General features: G+C 41.1%; 2 protein-coding genes across 3 annotated transcripts; one reads left to right on the forward strand and one right to left on the reverse strand.

The window, feature by feature from the left end:
- Positions 1-187: 187 nt before the first annotated feature.
- On the reverse strand, positions 188-14,946 carry cops3 (COP9 signalosome subunit 3). Of its 2 annotated transcripts, XM_038991206.1 has the most exons (13): positions 13,250-14,946; positions 12,940-13,097; positions 11,782-11,911; positions 11,394-11,506; positions 10,276-10,325; positions 9,630-9,722; positions 9,329-9,508; positions 8,902-9,042; positions 5,492-5,665; positions 1,610-1,696; positions 1,365-1,478; positions 1,167-1,247; positions 188-943 (listed from the first exon to the last, which is right to left on the reverse strand). In XM_038991206.1, the coding sequence occupies exons 2-13, from the start codon at positions 12,992-12,994 to the stop codon at positions 890-892; spliced, it is 1,272 nt and encodes a 423-aa protein (XP_038847134.1). In that variant the 5' UTR covers positions 12,995-13,097; positions 13,250-14,946; the 3' UTR covers positions 188-889. The 2 variants fall into 2 exon arrangements, with proteins under 2 accessions (XP_038847134.1, XP_038847133.1); XM_038991205.1 differs by having other exon boundaries at positions 12,940-14,946.
- LOC120046185 (5'(3')-deoxyribonucleotidase, mitochondrial-like) lies at positions 14,514-18,912 on the forward strand. Its single transcript, XM_038991208.1, has 5 exons — positions 14,514-15,278; positions 15,782-15,882; positions 16,643-16,703; positions 16,815-16,929; positions 17,111-18,912. The coding sequence occupies exons 1-5, from the start codon at positions 15,009-15,011 to the stop codon at positions 17,248-17,250; spliced, it is 687 nt and encodes a 228-aa protein (XP_038847136.1). The 5' UTR covers positions 14,514-15,008; the 3' UTR covers positions 17,251-18,912.
- The last annotated feature ends 539 nt before the right edge of the window (positions 18,913-19,451 follow it).

Raw genomic sequence — 19,451 nt, forward strand, 5'->3', positions numbered from 1 at the left:
AAGTGTACCAAAGGACATTTAAAAATGTCTGTTATGGACATGAATGGGTTAAGTTGAGGCTTTGCAATACAATAAATCCTATATCTCTCTGTTCACATATAACAAACGAAACGCTGCACAAATAACTGAGGCATAAGTAGCACAGAATGTCAGAAGACTAGGGTAAACACTGCTGACAAAACAGGAATGTGATGTGATCCATTTAATCCAAAATTGTGTCAATTTACTGAATCAATGTATTCTTGAGTCCTTCCAGATAACAGATAAGTATGACTCCAGCTCAAGAGCTCACCCCACCTGCAGTAAATGCAAACTACAGTACAACACAGTACACGAGAGACCTCTAGGGGATGGAAAAAAACAGTGCACCAATTGTTAAATTTTTTAAGCTGTACTAGCCTTTCTACATTTGTTCATGGGCAGAAGTACAGCCTTGTTTTTGTTGTCAAATCTCCATGTGATATACCAGAAAATTTGTCTTGCAGGTCGAGGGAAATTACTGATCTTCAAAACATGAGACTTAAGATTTCCTCAAATGTTGCATGTTATCCTATAAGGAAATTCTTAAAAAATATATATATATCATGCAACAGAAAAACGGTGCTTTATCACACATTCTTTTTGAACAAATAAGTCCAGTTTTTATTATTATGGTTGATAATGCAGCAGTGGCTCTTCCGCCTGAACAATGATAAATAAAACACTGACAAAATTGTTTTTTTGTTTAGGTTTCCTCAAGACACCGTGAAAGAAATAACCAAATTATCATTCCACACATTTAGATTTTCCTTGACCAATGTCCATACTCAATAGAATGTTTTTCCACTTTAAAAAAAAGTCATCCAATGAGAACCTGAAGGGTGGCAGTGTTCTCCCCTGTCCATGGCTCTCAGGAGTAACTTGACGTTTTGCTGCCTACATCATCCTCCTGCGTTCCCATACTCTGAAACACACAATGTGATGCTAACCATTAGCAATAATTTCTATACTAATAACTGGAAGACCAGATGTTTGATATAGCTACTTCATATGTCTGAGAATGGAATAAAAAAAAATATATTCAAAAAAATTAATAAAACACAAACCCTCAAACACCTGAATTTCAAATATACTCCTCTTGGAAAACCTGAAGAGGAGCCTAAAAAAACTGAACAGTTGCTTCTTACCTTCTGCACAAACTGCGGGTTTACTGTGATTTCTTGATCCATGGACTTTAGTTTCTCATCCAGCTCTATACACTTCAGCATCTGTGAAGGACACAGAACAAGGCATTTACTACACTAACACATTACCAAAAGAGATACGCCATTGTACCTCAGTTATTTTCATACAAGGATAGATAATCAACACTGTTATTCTCTTACCTCTTGGTCAATTTTGTGAAGCATTGCGGGGTTGTTGTATTTCTCCGGGTTGTCATGGAAACAGACCATGCCATCCTTTTGGTTGATACTGGCATAGATCTCGCCATCTTCAATCTGTAAGGAACAGAAAACGTAACCAATGGAAAAATCAAATCAGGTGAAGGCCATTTTCTTTCAGACATTCAAAAGTGAGTGTTCTTAGGAGTACTGAGATACAGCATGCCTTTCCTCCTGCGTTGGCTTACCATGTGCAAGACATACTTTTCCGCCTCCTGGGGCCCTGACAGCTGCACTCGACTTGCCATGTCTTGCAAGGACAGCGTCAAGAAAGTCTGCAAAAATAGAACGGTGGTCATATACAATCTGACCATTTGCTTTAAATACTTTGTTTACACCCTGGTAACAGGGTGAAAATAGGGATGTGGAAGGTTCATTTGAGGTGAAGGACATACGGTATATTTTGAATATAGCTGAATGCAGACAGAGGGATATTAGGGATGAGAATGGTATGTTGGGGGTAAAGGTGAGGTATTTGAGGTGAGCGGGGACTATTGGTTGACATATTAGGAGGGAGGTATATGTGAGGTGAGGGGGACATATTTGAGTTTAGGAAGATACATGAGCTAAATGGGGTATATTTAAGTATAGGGAGGTATATTGAGGTAAAAGACTAAGTCCATTTGGAGGTTGTGGGAGGATATATTTGGGCTGAGTTGATAAAGTCAAATTTTATTGGTCGTGTATACAGTTGAAGTCGGAAGATGACATACACCTTAGCCAAATACATTTAAACTCAGTTTCACAATTCCTGACATTTAATCCTAGTAAAAATTCCCTGTCTTAGGTCAGTTAGGATCACCACTTTATTTTAAGAATGTGGAATGTCAGAATAATACTAGAGAGAATGATTTATTTCAGCGTTTATTTCTTTCATCACATTCCCAGTGGGTCAGAAGTTTACATGCACTCAATTAGTATTTGGTAGCATTGCCTTTAAATTGTTTAACTTGGGTCAAACGTTTCAGGTAGCCTTCCACAAGCTTCCCACAATAAGTTGGGTGAATTTTGGCCCATTCCTCCTGACAGAGCTGGTGTAACTGAGTCAGGTTTGTAGGCATCCTTGCTCACACATGCTTTTCAGTTCTGCCCATACAGTTTCTATGGGATTGAGGTCAGGGCTTGTGATGGCCACCCCAATACCTTGACTTTGTTGTCCTTAAGACATTTTGCCACAACTTTGGAAGTATGCTTGGGGTCATTGTCCATTTGGAAGACCCATTTGCGACCAAGCTTTAACTTCCTGACTGATGTCTTGAAATGTTGCTTCAATATATCCCCATAATTGTCCTCCCTCATGATGCCATCTATTTTGTGAAGTGCACCAGGCCCTCCTGCAGCAAAGCACCCCCACAACATGATGCTGCCACCCCTGTGCTTCACGGTTGGGATGGTGTTCTTCGGCATGCAAGCCTCCCCTTCTTCCTCCAAACATAACGATGGTCATTATGGCCAAACAGTTCTATTTTTGTTTCATCAGACCAGAGGACATTTCTCCAAAAAGTAGGATCTTTGTCCCCATGTGCAGTTGCAAACCGTAGTCTGGCTTTTTTATGGCGGTTTTGGGGCAGTGGCTTCTTCTTTGCTGAGCAGCCTTTCAGGTTATGTCGATATAGGACTCGTTTTACTGTGGATATAGATACTTTTGTACCCGTTTCCTCCAGCATCTTCACAAGGTCCTATGCTGTTGTTCTGGGATTGATGTGCACTTTTCACACCAAAGTATGTTCATCTCTAGGAAACAGAACGCGTCTCCTTCCTGAGCGGTATGGCGGCTGCGTGGTCCCATGGTGTTTATACTTGTGTACTATTGTTTGTACAGATGAACGTGGTACCTTCAGGCGTTTGGAAATTTCTCCCAAGGATGAACCAGACTTGTGGAGGTCTAAAAATATTTTTCTGAGGTCTTGGCTGATTTCTTTTGATTTTCCCATGATGTCAAGCAAAGAGGCACCGAGTTTGAAGGTAGGCCTTGAAATACATCCACAGGTACACCTCCAATTGACTTAAATTATGTCAATTAGCCTATCAGAAGCTTCTAAAGCCATGACATAATTTTCTGGAATTTTCCAAGCGGTTTAAAGGCACAGTCAACTTAGTGTATGTAAACTTCTGACCCACTGGAATTGTGATACAGCGAATTAAAGTGAAATAATCTGTCTGTAAACAATTGTTGGAAAAATTACTTAGTAGATGTCCTAACCGATTTGCCATAATCATTGTTAACAAGAAATTTGTGGAGTGGTTGAAAAACAAGTTTTAATGACTCCAACCTAAGTGCATGTAAACTTCCGACTTCAACTGTATATGAATAAAAAAGGTGTACAGCAGTAGTTACAATGAATTCGGAAAGATTTCAGACCCCTTGACTGTTTCCACATTTTGTTACGTTACAGTCTTATTCTAAAATTGATCACATATATATATATATATATATTTTTTTAAATCAATCAACCTACACACAATAGCCCATAATGACAAAGCAAAAACTGTTAAGAAATTTCTGCAAATGTATAAAAAAATTAAATACCTTACTTACATAAGTACTCAAACGCTTTGCTATGAGACTCAAACTTGAGGTCAGGTGCACCCTGTTTCCATTGACCATCCTTGAGATGTTTCTACAACTTGATTGGAGTCCACCTGTGGTAAATTCAATTGATTGGACATGATTTGGAAAGGCGTCGTGTGTCTATGTAAGGTCCCACAGTTGACAGTGCATGTCAGAGCAAAAACCAAGCCAAGCGGTGGAAGGAATTGTCCGTAGAGCTCCCAGACAGGATTGTGTCGAGGTACAGATCTGGGGAAGGGTACCAAAACATGTCTGCAGCATTGAAGGTCCCCAAGAAAGCAGTGGCCTCCATCATTCTTAAAAATGGAAGAAGTCTGGAACCACCAAGACTCTTCCTCGAGCTGGCCGCCCGTCCTAACTGAGCAATCGGCGGAGAAGAGCCTTGGTCAGGGAGGTGACCAAGAACCCGACAGCCCGCTTGGAAAGGACTCTGACCATGAGAAACAAGATTCTCTGGTCTGATGAAACCAGGATTGAACTCTTTGGCTTGAATGCCAAGCGTCACGTCTGGAGGAAACCTGGCACCATCCCTACGGTGAAGCATGGTGGTGGCAGCATCATGCTGTGGAGATGTCTTTCAGTGGCAGGGACAGGAAAGACTAGTCAGGATCAAGGGAAAGATGAATGGAGCAAAGTACAGAGAGATCCTTGATGAAAACCTGCTCAAGAGCGCTCGGGACCTCAGACTGGGACAACGACCCTACGCACATTCGGGACAAGTCTCTGAATGTCCTTGTGTGGCCCAGCCAGAGCCCGGATGTGAACCCAATCGAACATCTCTGGAGAGACCTGAAAATAGCTGTGCAGCTACACTCCCCATCCAACCTGGCAGAGCTTGAGAAGCTCTGCAGAGAAGAATGGGAGAAACTCCAAATACAGCTGTGCCAAGCTTGTAGCGTCATACCTAAGAGGACTCGAGGCTGTAATCGCTGCCAAAAGTGCTTCAACAAAGTACTGTGTAAAGGGTCTGAATACTTACGTAAATGTGATATTTCCATTCTTTTTTTGTCATTATGGGTTATTGTGTGTAAAATCCATTTTAGAATAAGGCTGTAACGTAACAAAATGTGAAAGTCAGGGTGTCTGAATACTTTCCGAATGCACTGTATATAGGATGAGTCTTGACTAGAATACAGTATGTATGTATGAAGTGGGTAAAACAATATGTAAACATTATTAAAGTGACCAGTGTTCAATGACTATGTACATAGGCCAGCAGTGTCTAAGGTGCAAAGTTGAGTATCGGGTGATAACCGGCTAGTAACAGTGACTAAAGTTCAGGGCAGGGTACTGGGCGTCGGCCGGCTAGTTGGGGACTCTAACAGTCTTATGGCCAGGAGATAGAAGCTGTTTTTCCAGGCTCTCGGTCATAGCTTTGATGCACCTGTACTGCACTCTACCTTCTTGATGGTAGCGGGGTGAACAGGCTGTGGCTCGGGTGGGGTGGGGGAAGGATATCTTGGCTAAGGGTGACATGTGGTAAGGGAAGGAAGTATACCTTTGTTAGCCTCTGGATATTCTTCTTGTAGAGGGATGACAGGCACTGCTTGACAAGGCCTGTATTGTTGTCGCGTGTGAAGGTCTCGCTGTGTTTGTTCACCTGGGTACGCAGTTCTGCTGGGTTGTTGGTGGCGTACACCTGAGCAAGCTCATGGTAGGCGTTGCTGAGAGGCTACAGAAACAAAGCAGTAGAATATGTAATACTATGTCATATGTATAGTATATATGTATAGTATATAGTACAAGAAGCACAACACTAGAATCGCTAAAGCAGTTATTTGGACTGTTCATAAAATGTAAATAAATTATTACTCTGCCATTTTCAAAGTCTTGCCCCCCTCCGTCCTTGACTCTATATAACACATGGTTGTTAGAATATTAATATCAGACAGACTGGAGTTACAGCCAGTTTAAGGAGGGCATGTCATTTTTTGAATCGTTTTCTCGTTGCCCCTCCTCCCAACAGTAGGTCCTGCTCCGCTCCTTCTCCCGATAGTTGAAGGTGCAGTGCTCAGTTGATAATCACCCTGCAGATTGCCTCAAAACTGAACCTAAACCAAAACTAATTTCGCACGTCAACAGATTCAATTAAGTAAAGTGTGTTGGTGGCAAATGGGTGAGTTGATGAGCAAGGGGACGCGAAAGATGCATAACTATGTAGTCACTAATTGTGAATGAAGAACAGACCATTCTATTGAATTCATCTATTCTAACTGTAATCCAAAAAATGCTATGTACCAGGGTTTCAGTTAGCCGGTAACAGCCGGCTTTTGACCAATATTCTTTGTTGAAAAGCAGATAAATCAAATTGGCACTGGCCAATTATCCCAGAGAAAGAAAAAAAATCCCATTGCAAAATAATGCTTTTTAACCTATTCATTGATGGAAATAACAGTCGATGGAAATACATTTGACTCGTCATGCTTATCGCTCTATAGGTGACTTTGCATAATTTTGTGCAATTAAATTGGCGCATGTACAGTATATTCGTTATGTATCTTATTGATCACACACACCTAGGCCTACAGTATACAGAGCCTTTGAGTGGAAAATCTGTCACAGCGTGAGCTGCTGCTTCAGCATCGCAAACAGCATGCACAGGCAACAGAACAGGCTTCACCAGCACCTCACACACCACTTTGCAATGAGCTGGAGGCCGTATGCATTTTGAAAACATACACTTCATTGTTTGAAACCTGAACGTTTTACTACATATTATGAGGCATGTCTTACCTTGCTTCAAAGTAGCCGAGCCAAAATCAGATCATATCCCTGGAGGCAATTCTTTTATATCAACTTTCTTTCATTGTCCAGTAGCCAAAGGCACAATCCTAGTCAAATTAGCAACCCATGCTAGTTGTTGCATACTAGATCTCCCCTCTTTCTAAAGGATATTTTCATCTCTGTCACATGAAACCGCTCGCACATGCGGTGCACTTTGACACCGATGTTTTCCAGCTAATTGCATTATGGAACAAACATTTGCGGTTACCCTACTGCCTTGCGCGCATTGCCGCGCTTATAATGTGAAGAAATAATCGTTTATCAACAGTTTAAGCTGAACGTTCTGATCTGTTGCATCATCTGATCTGACTTGTTAATGTAGCCTAGGTCTTCTGGTTGTACACATTTTGGATCTCTAGTCCAACAACTGTCCCAGAGTCTGTTTGGAATAGGCCATTTCTTTCTCGAAAAGCTGACCAATAGAAGAGGTCAACTTTTCTACTATGGGGGATAGTAGATTGATAGGCTAGTGATTTTTCTGTTTGTTACTCGTCTTGTTGGCTGAGGAAAAGTCAATGTGGACAGTTATTCTAACATCTTCATAGTGAGCATCAGAATTCGGTGAGAAGGACACACGCCATTGCATCCTTGACTTGCATGTTCTGTTGACACGAATTACTATATTCTAAATAGGATTTCTGTCATTCTGAGCACCAGTTACGCACCCAATGCATATGGGCCCGGTAAATTTTTCAAAATGTCCGGTAAATTAAAATGCTGCCGGTTTCCTAACGGAAACCCTGGTATGTCCCCTATATCAGTCCACCCAATCCAATCAGTCTACTCTGGTCTACTTGGAGTACACAGTGAGAGTGTGTGTAATTTACAGTGGCAAGAAGACAAAGACGAATGAATGCACATTCGCTACAAGATCTGAATGAAAACGACTCAGACGGCGGGGGAAGAAATGAATCATGACATCTCTGATGATTATTCTTCTGATTCTGAGGCTCAGCCTGAACCTTCACCGCCGAGGCCGAATCGTAAAAAAAGCCAGAATAGTGAGCAATGAGTAGGTGGCTGTGCCACCACCAAATGAAAACGGTGAGACAGGAAGGGAGAGCCCTGTTTGGACAGAACAAAGCCGGTGACAATGCTACAGCCGATTATCAGCACAAAAATGTCATCACAGAGAGCAGACCCAACATTGCAAGCAAAAAACATCAGCAAAGCACTCACCAGCTTTCGTTTGTGACATGAACACCCTCCAACTGATGCCATTGCATGAAGCAGCACAACATGTAAGCACAAGCTGACAATAACTGACGATTTGTGTTTAAATTTAACATTTAAGTCATTTAGCAGACGCTCTTATCCAGAGCGACTTACAAGTACATACATTCATACTTTTTTTGTACTGGTCCCAGACTTGATATGTTGACAGTTTGACAGTTTACTGCTGTCATATCAACGCTTATATTCATTCTAATGGGGAGGCAGGGTAGCCTAGTGGTTAGAGTGTTGGACTAATAATCGAAAGGTTGCAAGATCAAATCCCCGAGCTGACAAGGTAAAAATCTGTTGTTCTGACCCTGAACAAGGCAGTTAACTCACTGTTCCTAGGCCGCCATTGAAAATAAGAATTTGTTCTTAACTGACTTGCCTAGTTAAATAAATGTAAAAAATAAATAATGCCATTATTGCTTTTGTGCTGATTTTCATTACTCATCAGGCACACTTATAATGATGTTTAGGCTACTGATGTTTTTATCATTTGGCCACGCGTCTTGCTGACAATGCGTCTTGGTGGTTGGTGTTACCGCGATCCAACACGTATGCTTTCTGTTTCATACTTAAAAAGGTACTTGAATAACACTTGAATGTTGGTGCTTTTTGTTTTTAAATATAGCCTACAGTAACAAACTAATGAAAATGCTATTGTGTTATTTGAATATTTTGTTTTATCTTCTTCTAATGTTGCTAAGACCTTCATAAATACAACCAAATCATATTTTTTGCGATAGCATATATATGATGTATTAATTACACTGTTAGAATGGTGCAGTCAGAATGACTGCTCATTAGCTTGAAGGGGGGGGGGTCCCTCGAGGCCCAGCGGTTCTAGTGTTCGAGATGTAATGGCACATCTAAGGATGTAAAATATGTTTGCATCTTCACTCTCACCTTTATGAACCTCCCAACTATCTGTGATGTGTATTTGGGGAGCTGCTGCACTTTGCCGTGTAGAATCAGGGAGACCAGGATGTACTTCTTATAGGCCTCCAACATGATGTGACTGACTGCCATAGCTGGAGTGGTTATTGCCTAGGGGGGGTCATAAGAATATCACACAATGGAATTAGAGACGTAAACCAACTTCAGCCAAGTCAATGCCATAACAGATTCAACGTAGGGTGTCGTGTACTTGACTACTGTATGCATACACAGTATCAAAATAGTAACTTAAAAAAGGTCATTTCAAATGGTACTAAGATGAACAAATGTGTTACTAGTAGCCTGCTAAATCAATTTACTTTAATAACAACAGGAACACTAACACATCCAAAACAGCTTTAGCACACACATTTTAGATTCTCAAATAAGCCAGTACCTGTTCATAAAAATACAGTGCTCTTTCAAAGTTCTTCAGACCCGTGTAGATCATGCCGCCGTAATAGTAGTAACATAGAAAGTGCTTTGCGTCGTAGGCGCCATTCTCCTTACAGATGTCCATCATGTCAAGCTCAAGAAACGGGAGGACAGGCTTGAAGCACTTTGCTAACAAGCACAGCTGTGGATGTACACACAAAATAGTAGAGTTCATTCATGCTTAGTCTCATAGCCAAGCATCAATACATTGCAATAATCATGTAAAGTCCAAAGAGCCAGTTGACATGAAGCGGTTTACACACCTGACACAGGTCTGCATGAACTGAGGTAAGTTGGTTTGTGTTCATCTGCATTTTGTCTATTGCCTGTTTTAGAATGCCGACGCCCCTCAATGGCTGTGAAGGAAAGAGATGCATTAAACCAAATGTAACAGAGACAACAATGTGCCATGAACTCACTCCACAGCTAGCTTGAAATGTCGCCAATGGTGCCATCGAGGTTCCGTTTTGGTGGCATAACTGGATAGTACGTTGCCAAGCAGGGCGATCACGTGTGCTAGCAAGGCAGAGGTCCACAGGTTTGAGCCTTGGTACAATCAGTTTACCCTGAGTTGTCCTGGCACACTTCCTAGCACACTGACATCTGTTTCACATACCCTCCACTGCTGTGATTACAAACAAAATATCCAAGCATGGAATTAAGAGCCAATTCTATCCTTCTTTGAAAAAACTGCTGCATTAAACTTATATAAAATAGAATGAACCAATATGCTTTCTCATGGGTTGGCTTTTTGTTTTTGAAATCATGTAGAGTAGTAATGACATAAGCTGGGTCTTATCTTGTAAAAACACGAGTCATTTTCTCAAACAGACCATGTTAATAGACAAGTAAGTTCATGCATTAGCTCTTCTGATTGAAATGTGTTGCTCCCATTTTGGCAAGACTTACCTGTTTCCGTTCTACAAGGGCGTTTGTCAACTGATGGCAGAGGCCGGCAACTGTGGAGAGAATAATCAAATAGTGGGTTTTACAGCATTTCCCAAACTAGGGGTCACCGAATATGAAAATGGGGTCGCGAGAAACTGGGGGGAAAAATACGGAATAATTGTTCTTGGTTCATAGAATCGCGGTTACATCTAATCTCTGGTAGCCGCTAGATGCGGTTGTAATGAACAGAGCCGTTTCTGTTTTCTTCCTACAAAATGTGGCTCTATCCTTTTGAATGGTTTATGCTACAAAATATTACAACCACATCACTGAAAGATAACACTCTCAGGAACCCGTACCCGTCTTCTGTTTCCCTCTACAATGACCACAAGCCGAGCAGGATTCATTAGAACACTAAATCATTAGGCACTAAATCAGATAGGGAAAAGAACATCAACAATGACATTATTTTCTAGACAGATCATCATACAAAACAAGAAAACATGTCACCCCCACAAATGATGCAGCGTCCACCCTTGGGCCAATTGGGACATCACACATTTCAGTTAATTACTATAGCTCCCGCATTGGGCCAATCAGTATCATTTTGTAAATGCCGGATCTCTACAAGACACAGCTGTCTGAGATATCGCGTGTGACTAATGTACAGAGACAGATCCACAGTCCTCTCCCCGATTCCATTGCGGGGGACAGTTATTGCCTGATGATTTTCTGAACATCCCAATACCTTTGATGCATTTCAGTCACTTCAAACTATGCTTCCTCAGATTGAAATACTGTCCAGAAAAATACTGTCAGACTGATTTGTAATAGACTGTCATAGACCCAATTAAAAAAGTAAATATTGGCCGTTGATTACCTCTTTTTTATTTTTTTTAACATGGTGGGGTAGCAAGAAATGTTGACGTCAAAATTGGGTTGCAGGGCAAAAAAGTTTGGGAACCCCTGGTTTAACAGGTTCAAGCGAAATACATTTTGCCCTGATCATTTGACCTTGAAAAACATGATCCACATTGCTTAGAAAACACTTCTATCACTACAAGATGTTAACACCTAATGGAGTAAACACATCAATACAAGGCTTCTAGAAACCAAAAATAAGTTACGTTTAGACTTACAAGTGTCTGTTGCATATCGGATGTGCTCCCCATTGCAGGTACTGATAAAGAGCTGGACTTGGGAAAAGAGCGTCTCGAAGTCAGGGATGTTTGGCATGGAGAACTTCACAAACCTTTATGAAGGGAAAGTGAAAACTGTCCGTGAGTACACAAGAAAAAATGTTGTCACCGTATTAAAACAAAGAATGTCGACTGTAAAAGACAACCAGTTTCAGACAATTTTATTTTAACACCTTGATCTGTGTGATATAATTTCCTGAGTTATGAGCCTTAAATGCACATATGTACAGTAAGCAGAAACTGACAAAGTCATATCCTAGATCCGTGATTGACTTATAAAATCATTGATCAAGGATTAGATGACTGCAGAAGAGAGCAGGCTACTCACAGCACAGCCAGCACACCCAAGGAGTGCTCCTGGATGTCCAAGGCCCCCAGTACAGTGTCCAGGTGGGACAGGTTCTTGGCCAACAGCTCCCCGCTCTTGTTGATCAGTTCACACAGCTGTGTCATCTGACCTGATATGCAACAGTAAAGACAATAGGTAAACAAACAATGCAGCACTTGATAATTGAGCCATTAGAGCTGGTTGAAGAGTACAGGTCCAAAATAAACGGGAGTTCATGTGTGAATATTGGATTAAGAGTCTATATCATAAATAGTTTAATTGACACAAGTGTTTCTCCCATTTTTAGATGGAGCCCTCCCAAACTCTACTGTCCAACAGCAGACCCACGTTACACTCATCTTACGCAGAGATGAAAGCCCATGATAGTCAGAAATAAATATTTAATAATGTTGCTCACTTATTTCTAACAACAGAATACAGGCTATAATAGCAAACCTCTATAAACCTCTGTACCAACAAAATAACCAGAATGTCAACTGAATACACCCGCATATGTAAATGATAACGTTAATCATTTAGTAATATATATTTGTTTTAAAGAATAGAATATTGAGCACGTTTTTATAATGGAACGCGGTCTAGCTGCATAGCTCACATTCTTTGCGGCTACTAAACTTCCCCGTGGATGAAATCATCGTGGACTTGAGGTACTTGGCAACTGTAAAATATATCGGCCGGTCAAGTGTCCTGTCAAGGCCTGCACTGGGTGCATAACCAATGGAAGTATTGCATATTGCGTTACAGATGGGACTGTCGCCCAATAACATTTGACAATGGCGCTCTTCATCCAATCGCGCGTGCTTAGGGCGGAACTACCGGAAGGCATACCCCAGAAATTATTTTCTCTAACAAAAACAAAAAGTAAGATTCTAAAACACGTATTCGTTTGCAGTGTTGTTTGAGGTACACATTAGTGTCCCGGGGTAAAAACGCATCTTTGTGAACTACTTTTTTGAGGCCTCGATCACGAAAACAATAAATTTAGCGCTGTGTTTACATGATAAAGCAAAAAGGATCTATCCAGTTTGGCTACCTAGCCTAGCTAGTTATACATGATAACAGCACAGTAACCCATTGGTTAGCATTAGCTAATAGTTCCAGCTCGTCTGAGAACTAAAACCTGTTTAGTGTCCATACCTTGTGCAGAGAGCTGCCGCACATTGTTCACGAACTGCTCCAAGGCTGAAGCCATTATTTCATCTGTCCAAAGTGGTAGCAATTCAGACTGTTTTTCATTCAAATGTCAGAAACAACTCCGTCCGTGCTGGCTGAGACAGGGGGCAACACAGCCGCCACTGAGAGAGAGAAGTATCGTGAGACCTTCGTAAGAACAGACGGGATCTAACGAGATTTACGGTTGGAACTTTAGGCTCTTAAATTGACAGGCACAGATTTGCTAAACGCAAAATATAAATGCATCAGAAACCTAGTTATTGCTGTTTGTTACCATTTATTTCCTCCTTCGTTCGAAACGTACACCCCCTGAAAACATCTGCTGATTGTCTTTATGTTCTATCAGGAATTTTATTCATTGGGAATTTGTCTCCCTGTGCTACCACTTTAAGGATCACACGCATTAGTAAACACAGGAAGTACGGTGCGGATGCTACCGGGTTGCAGGCAAAGACATTATACAATTGGAGATTTCCCACTCGAATGCAGCCGTGGAGGCCACAGGGCAGTACTGTTTTTTTGGTGTTTCTTCTCGGACTGATTCAAATCAGGACAGGGACACCAGTAACACAAGGTAAATTGAATAGCACCTGCATTTTTGACTGTATGTGCGTATGGAGTCAAGTTTACTTGTCATATTCACAGGATACACATGGTACAGTACAACAATTAAAATAATACATGAATTTTCATGTCTACAACGTTAGCCTTGTTTCAGATGTGATTTGGCAAAACAAGATTGGGGGCCCCTACACGGGGACACTCAACGTCTTCCTGCAGCTTAGCAACGAGCCTGAGACCTCCCCTGCTCCCTTCCACAGACAATTATCAAACCACACAATAGGCCCGCACACTCCACTCTGTTAACTGTAGCTGCTTCTCAGAATCTCTTCATTGTTCTGGGGCCTCCTCATTGGATATGTCTTCCCATTGACCACACCTGTGTAGTCTTGCTAGCCAGATTCATGGCTGTGTGGGAACTGGAAAGATTCTAGCACCTGTGTTCTCCAGAGCTGAAATTCGGCCTGTCCCCGAGGGCCCTCACAGTGTTCCCGAGGGCCCCCACCCCAACGACATTCATCACTGTTGCAGTTGTTAATATGTATATTATTACTCTTATTTCACTTTGTTCCCCCACCCCCTCAACAGGCTTTACTCTGCCTCCACCCTAATGGACATTTATTTATTAATCACTGCTACAGTTTGTATGGTGTATATAGTGCTATTTCTATTGTTGTTTTTATTACAATTTTCATTATTTTATTCCACTTAGTCTTGCATGTTGGAGCTCGGCACCTAAGATTTTCACTGTAACCTGCAATCACACCTGCAAACCCTGTACATGTGACTATTAAACACTCTGAATCTGACAGATTCCTCCCTTCCCTGTTTTTTTTCTTCCTCTGCTGCATGCATACTCAGCATCTTTTGATGTAAAAAGTTAAATGTTGTAGATGTTTTCCAGTTCACACTCCATGGTACAAGAATGCCTTTTTAAACCCCACTGAGGACACGTGTGTAATCTTGTTTCACGACATTGTCTTTGACTGCAGGATTTTGTACAGTAGGCGACACTTCTAAGAGTATTTGTACCAAATTTCACAGCTGCTGTGCGGCTGACAATGGTTGTGAGATGCGACACTAACTGCTGTAGAACCAGTCCATACTGATAAGAGTCGTAAACAAGTCCAAATATAGTGCTGAAAGGCATTGGTCAAATTTGACCTTGTGCGCTAACCCTGTGCGCTACCGGTAGTGCTAACGTTAGCTAGCTTGCTGGCTAATGCTATGCAGCAAAAGTGCCAAAGCCTGACCAATTGCAATAAATGTTGAAACCATAAATAAATAGCCGACAGTGTCAAATATTTAGTTACATTAGCAACGTCCCAAAATATATTTTGTTTAAATGGCACCCTATCAGTATTAGGAAAAACGCTTTTTTCTCTTCTGGACTTTCGAATACTTATCTCGCGCTTCGTGAGTCTTGAAGCCATCGTTCGATCACCGACAGAAATCAGCGAGGCAAGTAAATCATGTCATTACTGCCTAAAATAGTAACGTTACGCGACAGAGGGAGGGTCTTACTCCATGACCAGTTCAAGTGTATTTCCGCCAAGATGTCTTCATCCTCTGGTAAGAGACTTCGGGTTCTGGTGGACATGGATGGCGTCATTGCAGACTTCGAAGGGGGATTCCTGAAGAAATACCGGGCCAGGTACCCCAATGAACCGTACATCACCCTGGAGGACAGACGAGGATTCTGGGTTTCGTCTCAGTATGGGAACTTGAGGAGTGACCTGTGTGTAAGTAGTTCCGAACTGTGCATTCTGTCTGAAAACAGGAAATATTCATACATTCATTGTCTGTATAGTCTGTGGCGTTATGTCGCTCAATCATTTGCATCAGAAGTCCCCTGCATGTTCAAAAGGTTGCAAGAGCAGCAGCTGTCATTACATTGAATTCTGTAAATGCCAGTCACACACAGATCTGATTTATAAGAAAGTCCTTGTGCTGAGTTAACCCCTACTCACATGGTGGCTCGACAAAGTGCTTTAAATTCTGCTTTATAATGCAACCCCAGTTTCTCCAGACAGTGCTCTATTTCCACAGTATAGTCATAGCAAGCATGCACTTGATAAAGATGTCTCCCATATCCATTTTATTGTATAATTGTATATAATACTCTCATTATATAATGAGAGTATTAAAGTATGCCATGCATCTAGGTCCTCAGTGTCTGTCATAAATTAACACACACACAATCTGTAAAAGTCTGGATGATAAGCAGAGGCTATATTGACTGTAGGAGAAGGCCATCAGCATTTGGGAGTCAAAGGACTTCTTTATAGAGCTGGAGCCCCTTCCTGGAGGAGTGCAGGCCGTCAAGGAGATGGCTAAGATGGAGAAGTAAGTTTGAACCATATATGGTCATTCAAACCATATCTGAACAATACCATAGCTTACGGAATATTCTTAAAATACTCACATTTATTTCAAAGACACTTGCCCTGTGAGTCAGCTGTTCAAAGAGAAGGAATTGCAGTTTTGTTTGTGTTCCCAAAGTGCTTTACAATGTTTTGACCCTCACCTAGAGACTATTTGCCATTTAGTCGTCACCCGTCAGGCTATATTCTATGGGTCATGTTAAACAAATAGGGTGGAGAAGGCGAGCAGGTGGTCCTAGAGTAGCATGGTAATCCTCTCAGGAAGGGAACTGCTATGTCATGGTGTGCTCTGCTGTATGCATTTGCCGTGTTAAAATGTCATCATGCTAATAGCGCATAAACAGACAGATGCTTTTCTCCAAAGCGACTTAGTCATCCATGCGTGCATTTTATGTATGAGTGATCCCAGGAATCGAACCCACTATCTTGGTTGTTGCAAGTGCCATGCTCTACCAACAGCTACAGAGGCCACGCTGTCTTTATAGAGGGAACCTTTGCTTTAGTGTTTCATTTTGGCCGACCTTATGTCAACAACCATATAGTAGTTAACCTCAAGCAAATGCCCTCACCACGATACAGTACATTCACAGTAACTCTGTTCCAATACTAGCCTATATCCTCATGTTAGGACATCCCCTTTGCTCACCTTTCAAAAACGGTATGTTGTAGAAAATTTACTTTGAAAACAAATTAACCCTGTTGTGTTCTTCTCCGTTTTCCAGCACAGATGTCTTTATTTGCACCAGCCCTATAAAACATTATATACACTGCCCATATGAGAAGGTAAGCTCGGAGTCAAGACAGTAATCCTTTAGGCTGGAGGCAGAGTGGTGGTTGTGGTACCTCTTTCTAACAATATTTCTGGTCTTTGCGCTCTCCCTGTTATGTGTTCAGTATGCCTGGATAGAGAAGCACCTGGGCTATGATTTCTTGGACCAGATCATCCTAACCAGAGACAAGACTGTGGTGACTGGGGACGTCCTCATAGATGACAAGCCAGACATCCTCGGTGAGTCAAGTATTTGTAGCAAAGCTGGAAAACTGCGCGTGTAAATATATGTGCATGTATTTATATGATGGTGCCATATGCATGCTAGTGTCATACATATAGGTATTTTTGGTAGTTAGTATTTGACTGTTCGATTAATCTACAAGCTTTACATGACCTTTGTGATGTGCCTCTGTTGCAGGTGTAGAGCCTAACCCAAGCTGGGAGCACATCCTATTTACTACCTGCCACAACAAGCACATACTTCCCAGCTCCAGCCACCGGCGCCTGCTCTCCTGGGCAGATGACTGGAGGGGCATCCTGGAGGACAAGAGGCTCTGAGCCCCCCTCATACACACGTCAACCTCTCCTTCTCCACCCTGATTACCTACACTGTATTGGGGTACAAAGGGTGAATACCTCCACTAATACACCACAGTCAATCTCGAACTTGAAGTTTAGGGTTCTACTGTACCTTATTTAGCCAATGTCAGAGAATATTAATGTTTTACCACTAGGGGGCACACATCGACTGAAGCATGATGTAGAAATACTGAAAATGATTGCACTGAAAGACCAGCAACAATATTGAGTAGAGAGTAAATGCAGAGTTTACTGTTTTGACTCACTCTTTATAGTTGTATAAGACTATTATTAGTTGTTCCTTCTACATATTTTGTTTGTATGTTGACCAGGACATTGGCCATAGGGCCATACAGTTTTGTTTCACATGTACTGTATAGGAGTGACTCCATTTTGTAAATGTTGTGTTCCAACATTGTGCCAACATGGATCAAATTGTACCCTATATATTATTTTCTCAACTTAGTTTAGCTAGATTTTTTAAAGTGTTTTAAAGCATCCACCAATCCACAGGCAAGTATTGAGAATGACAGATATGACTAGGTTGCATGATATAAACTTAATGTCTACAGATTTAAAACACAGATTTAGAAAAAGTGAATATACCTTATTTAAAAGAATATATAAATTATATATCAAATGTATTATAAAGACATGCTAAACCTTACTATTTTATTTCAAATTTTAACATTATGTAATCGATTTGCATTAGTCTTATGTGTCTTATTGTTTGAGACAAGAAAATGGTTGACTGAGAAAAAGATCATAGCATATTACACCTCAAAGTATCCAATACGCTCTGCTGTGAATATGGTCAAGCTCTTCCATCAAAACAAATGTATTCTTTTGATAAGTGTCTTTACAGGCCTTAAAGTATATTCACAAAGCAACCTAACGTAGCAGGCGTAGCAAGACACCTGAGCGGACTCCCCACGTTTTTCAGGGGAAACGGAAGTTTAGTTGAAGATACTGTATCCCTGAAAACCAGAAACATCCACGTGCTGCTGACTCCGCGGAGAGTGTTCACAAAGTGGTCCAGTGAAGAAGTAATACTTACACCGAGCTGAATGTCTCTAGCCTTTTGTACAATTTTTCAAAACAGTTGAAATTGGTGCTAATGTTGTTCGTTGCTAGTTCACCTATTGTGAGTATCCCTTACCCCAGTGATTCACATAGAGGGCATAGCTAGCTCTGGCCTGACGTATATAGAGGCCCACAATGGAGGTGTCATAATACCAATAAAACCTAGCGGTCAAACAGGGAAATGGTTCCAATTGTTTTTCGACCATACATTTTTCCCGTAGTGGATTTTAGAAATGCTTAAAATAAGGGTTGTTTCGTGTAGGCTTACCTTGGCGTGACGTTTTGATAAACATGTAAATCTCTCTTGTACAAGGTGACTTCTATCAATATACTCGGCTCTATTTACTCTGATTCAAAAATCCTAATTAGCATCAAAGTAGACACCATGCAAAACTATAAATCCCTCCAAGCTCCTGCACGTCATCTCTAACTGATACCTTTGCTAACAGGGAATGTGTCAATTTTTAAACTTGCACAAGACAGTTCACAGAATTTTCCATTTAAAGAAATGTAGCCTATTTATTATTTACTACATTTAGCTAACATTAGATAGTTAATCCAGAGATTCTTACCTTTGCCTCGATTCGGCAGTCTAGTCCAGATCATCATGGCATTTGTTGTTCTTTATGATAGCCAGTTTAGCAGCTAATTAGCATTTCCATTTTTGGGGGTAAATTATAGGCGAATATATTGATTTAAAAATTACCTTGTCCTAGAGAGATTTTCACAATTATCAAAACGTCACGCCAGGGTAAGCCTACACGAAACACAGCCCTTATTTTAAGTGTTTCTAAAATCCCCTATGGAACAAATAAATGGTGGGGAAATTATTGGAACCATTTCCCTGTTTTAGGTTTTATGGGTATTATGACTCATACTGTGGTACTCTATAAGGCTCTGATTCTAACTGGTTTTAGTCTAACTCTTTCAGCATGCTGTTGTATCCTCATTAGCTAGCCTCATGTGTCCCAATGCCACCTCCTTTCTTCTCCTCGTATCTCTCATGTTAATCACATTTTAAAAGCCATGGATTCTCTTGTATAGATTTTTTTACCCTTCCAAGTGTCTTTACAGTTGTCATGAAGGGAAGGAGATGT

The sequence above is a fragment of the Salvelinus namaycush genome, chromosome 4 (assembly GCF_016432855.1).
Source record: "Salvelinus namaycush isolate Seneca chromosome 4, SaNama_1.0, whole genome shotgun sequence".
Classification (NCBI taxonomy): domain Eukaryota; kingdom Metazoa; phylum Chordata; class Actinopteri; order Salmoniformes; family Salmonidae; genus Salvelinus; species Salvelinus namaycush.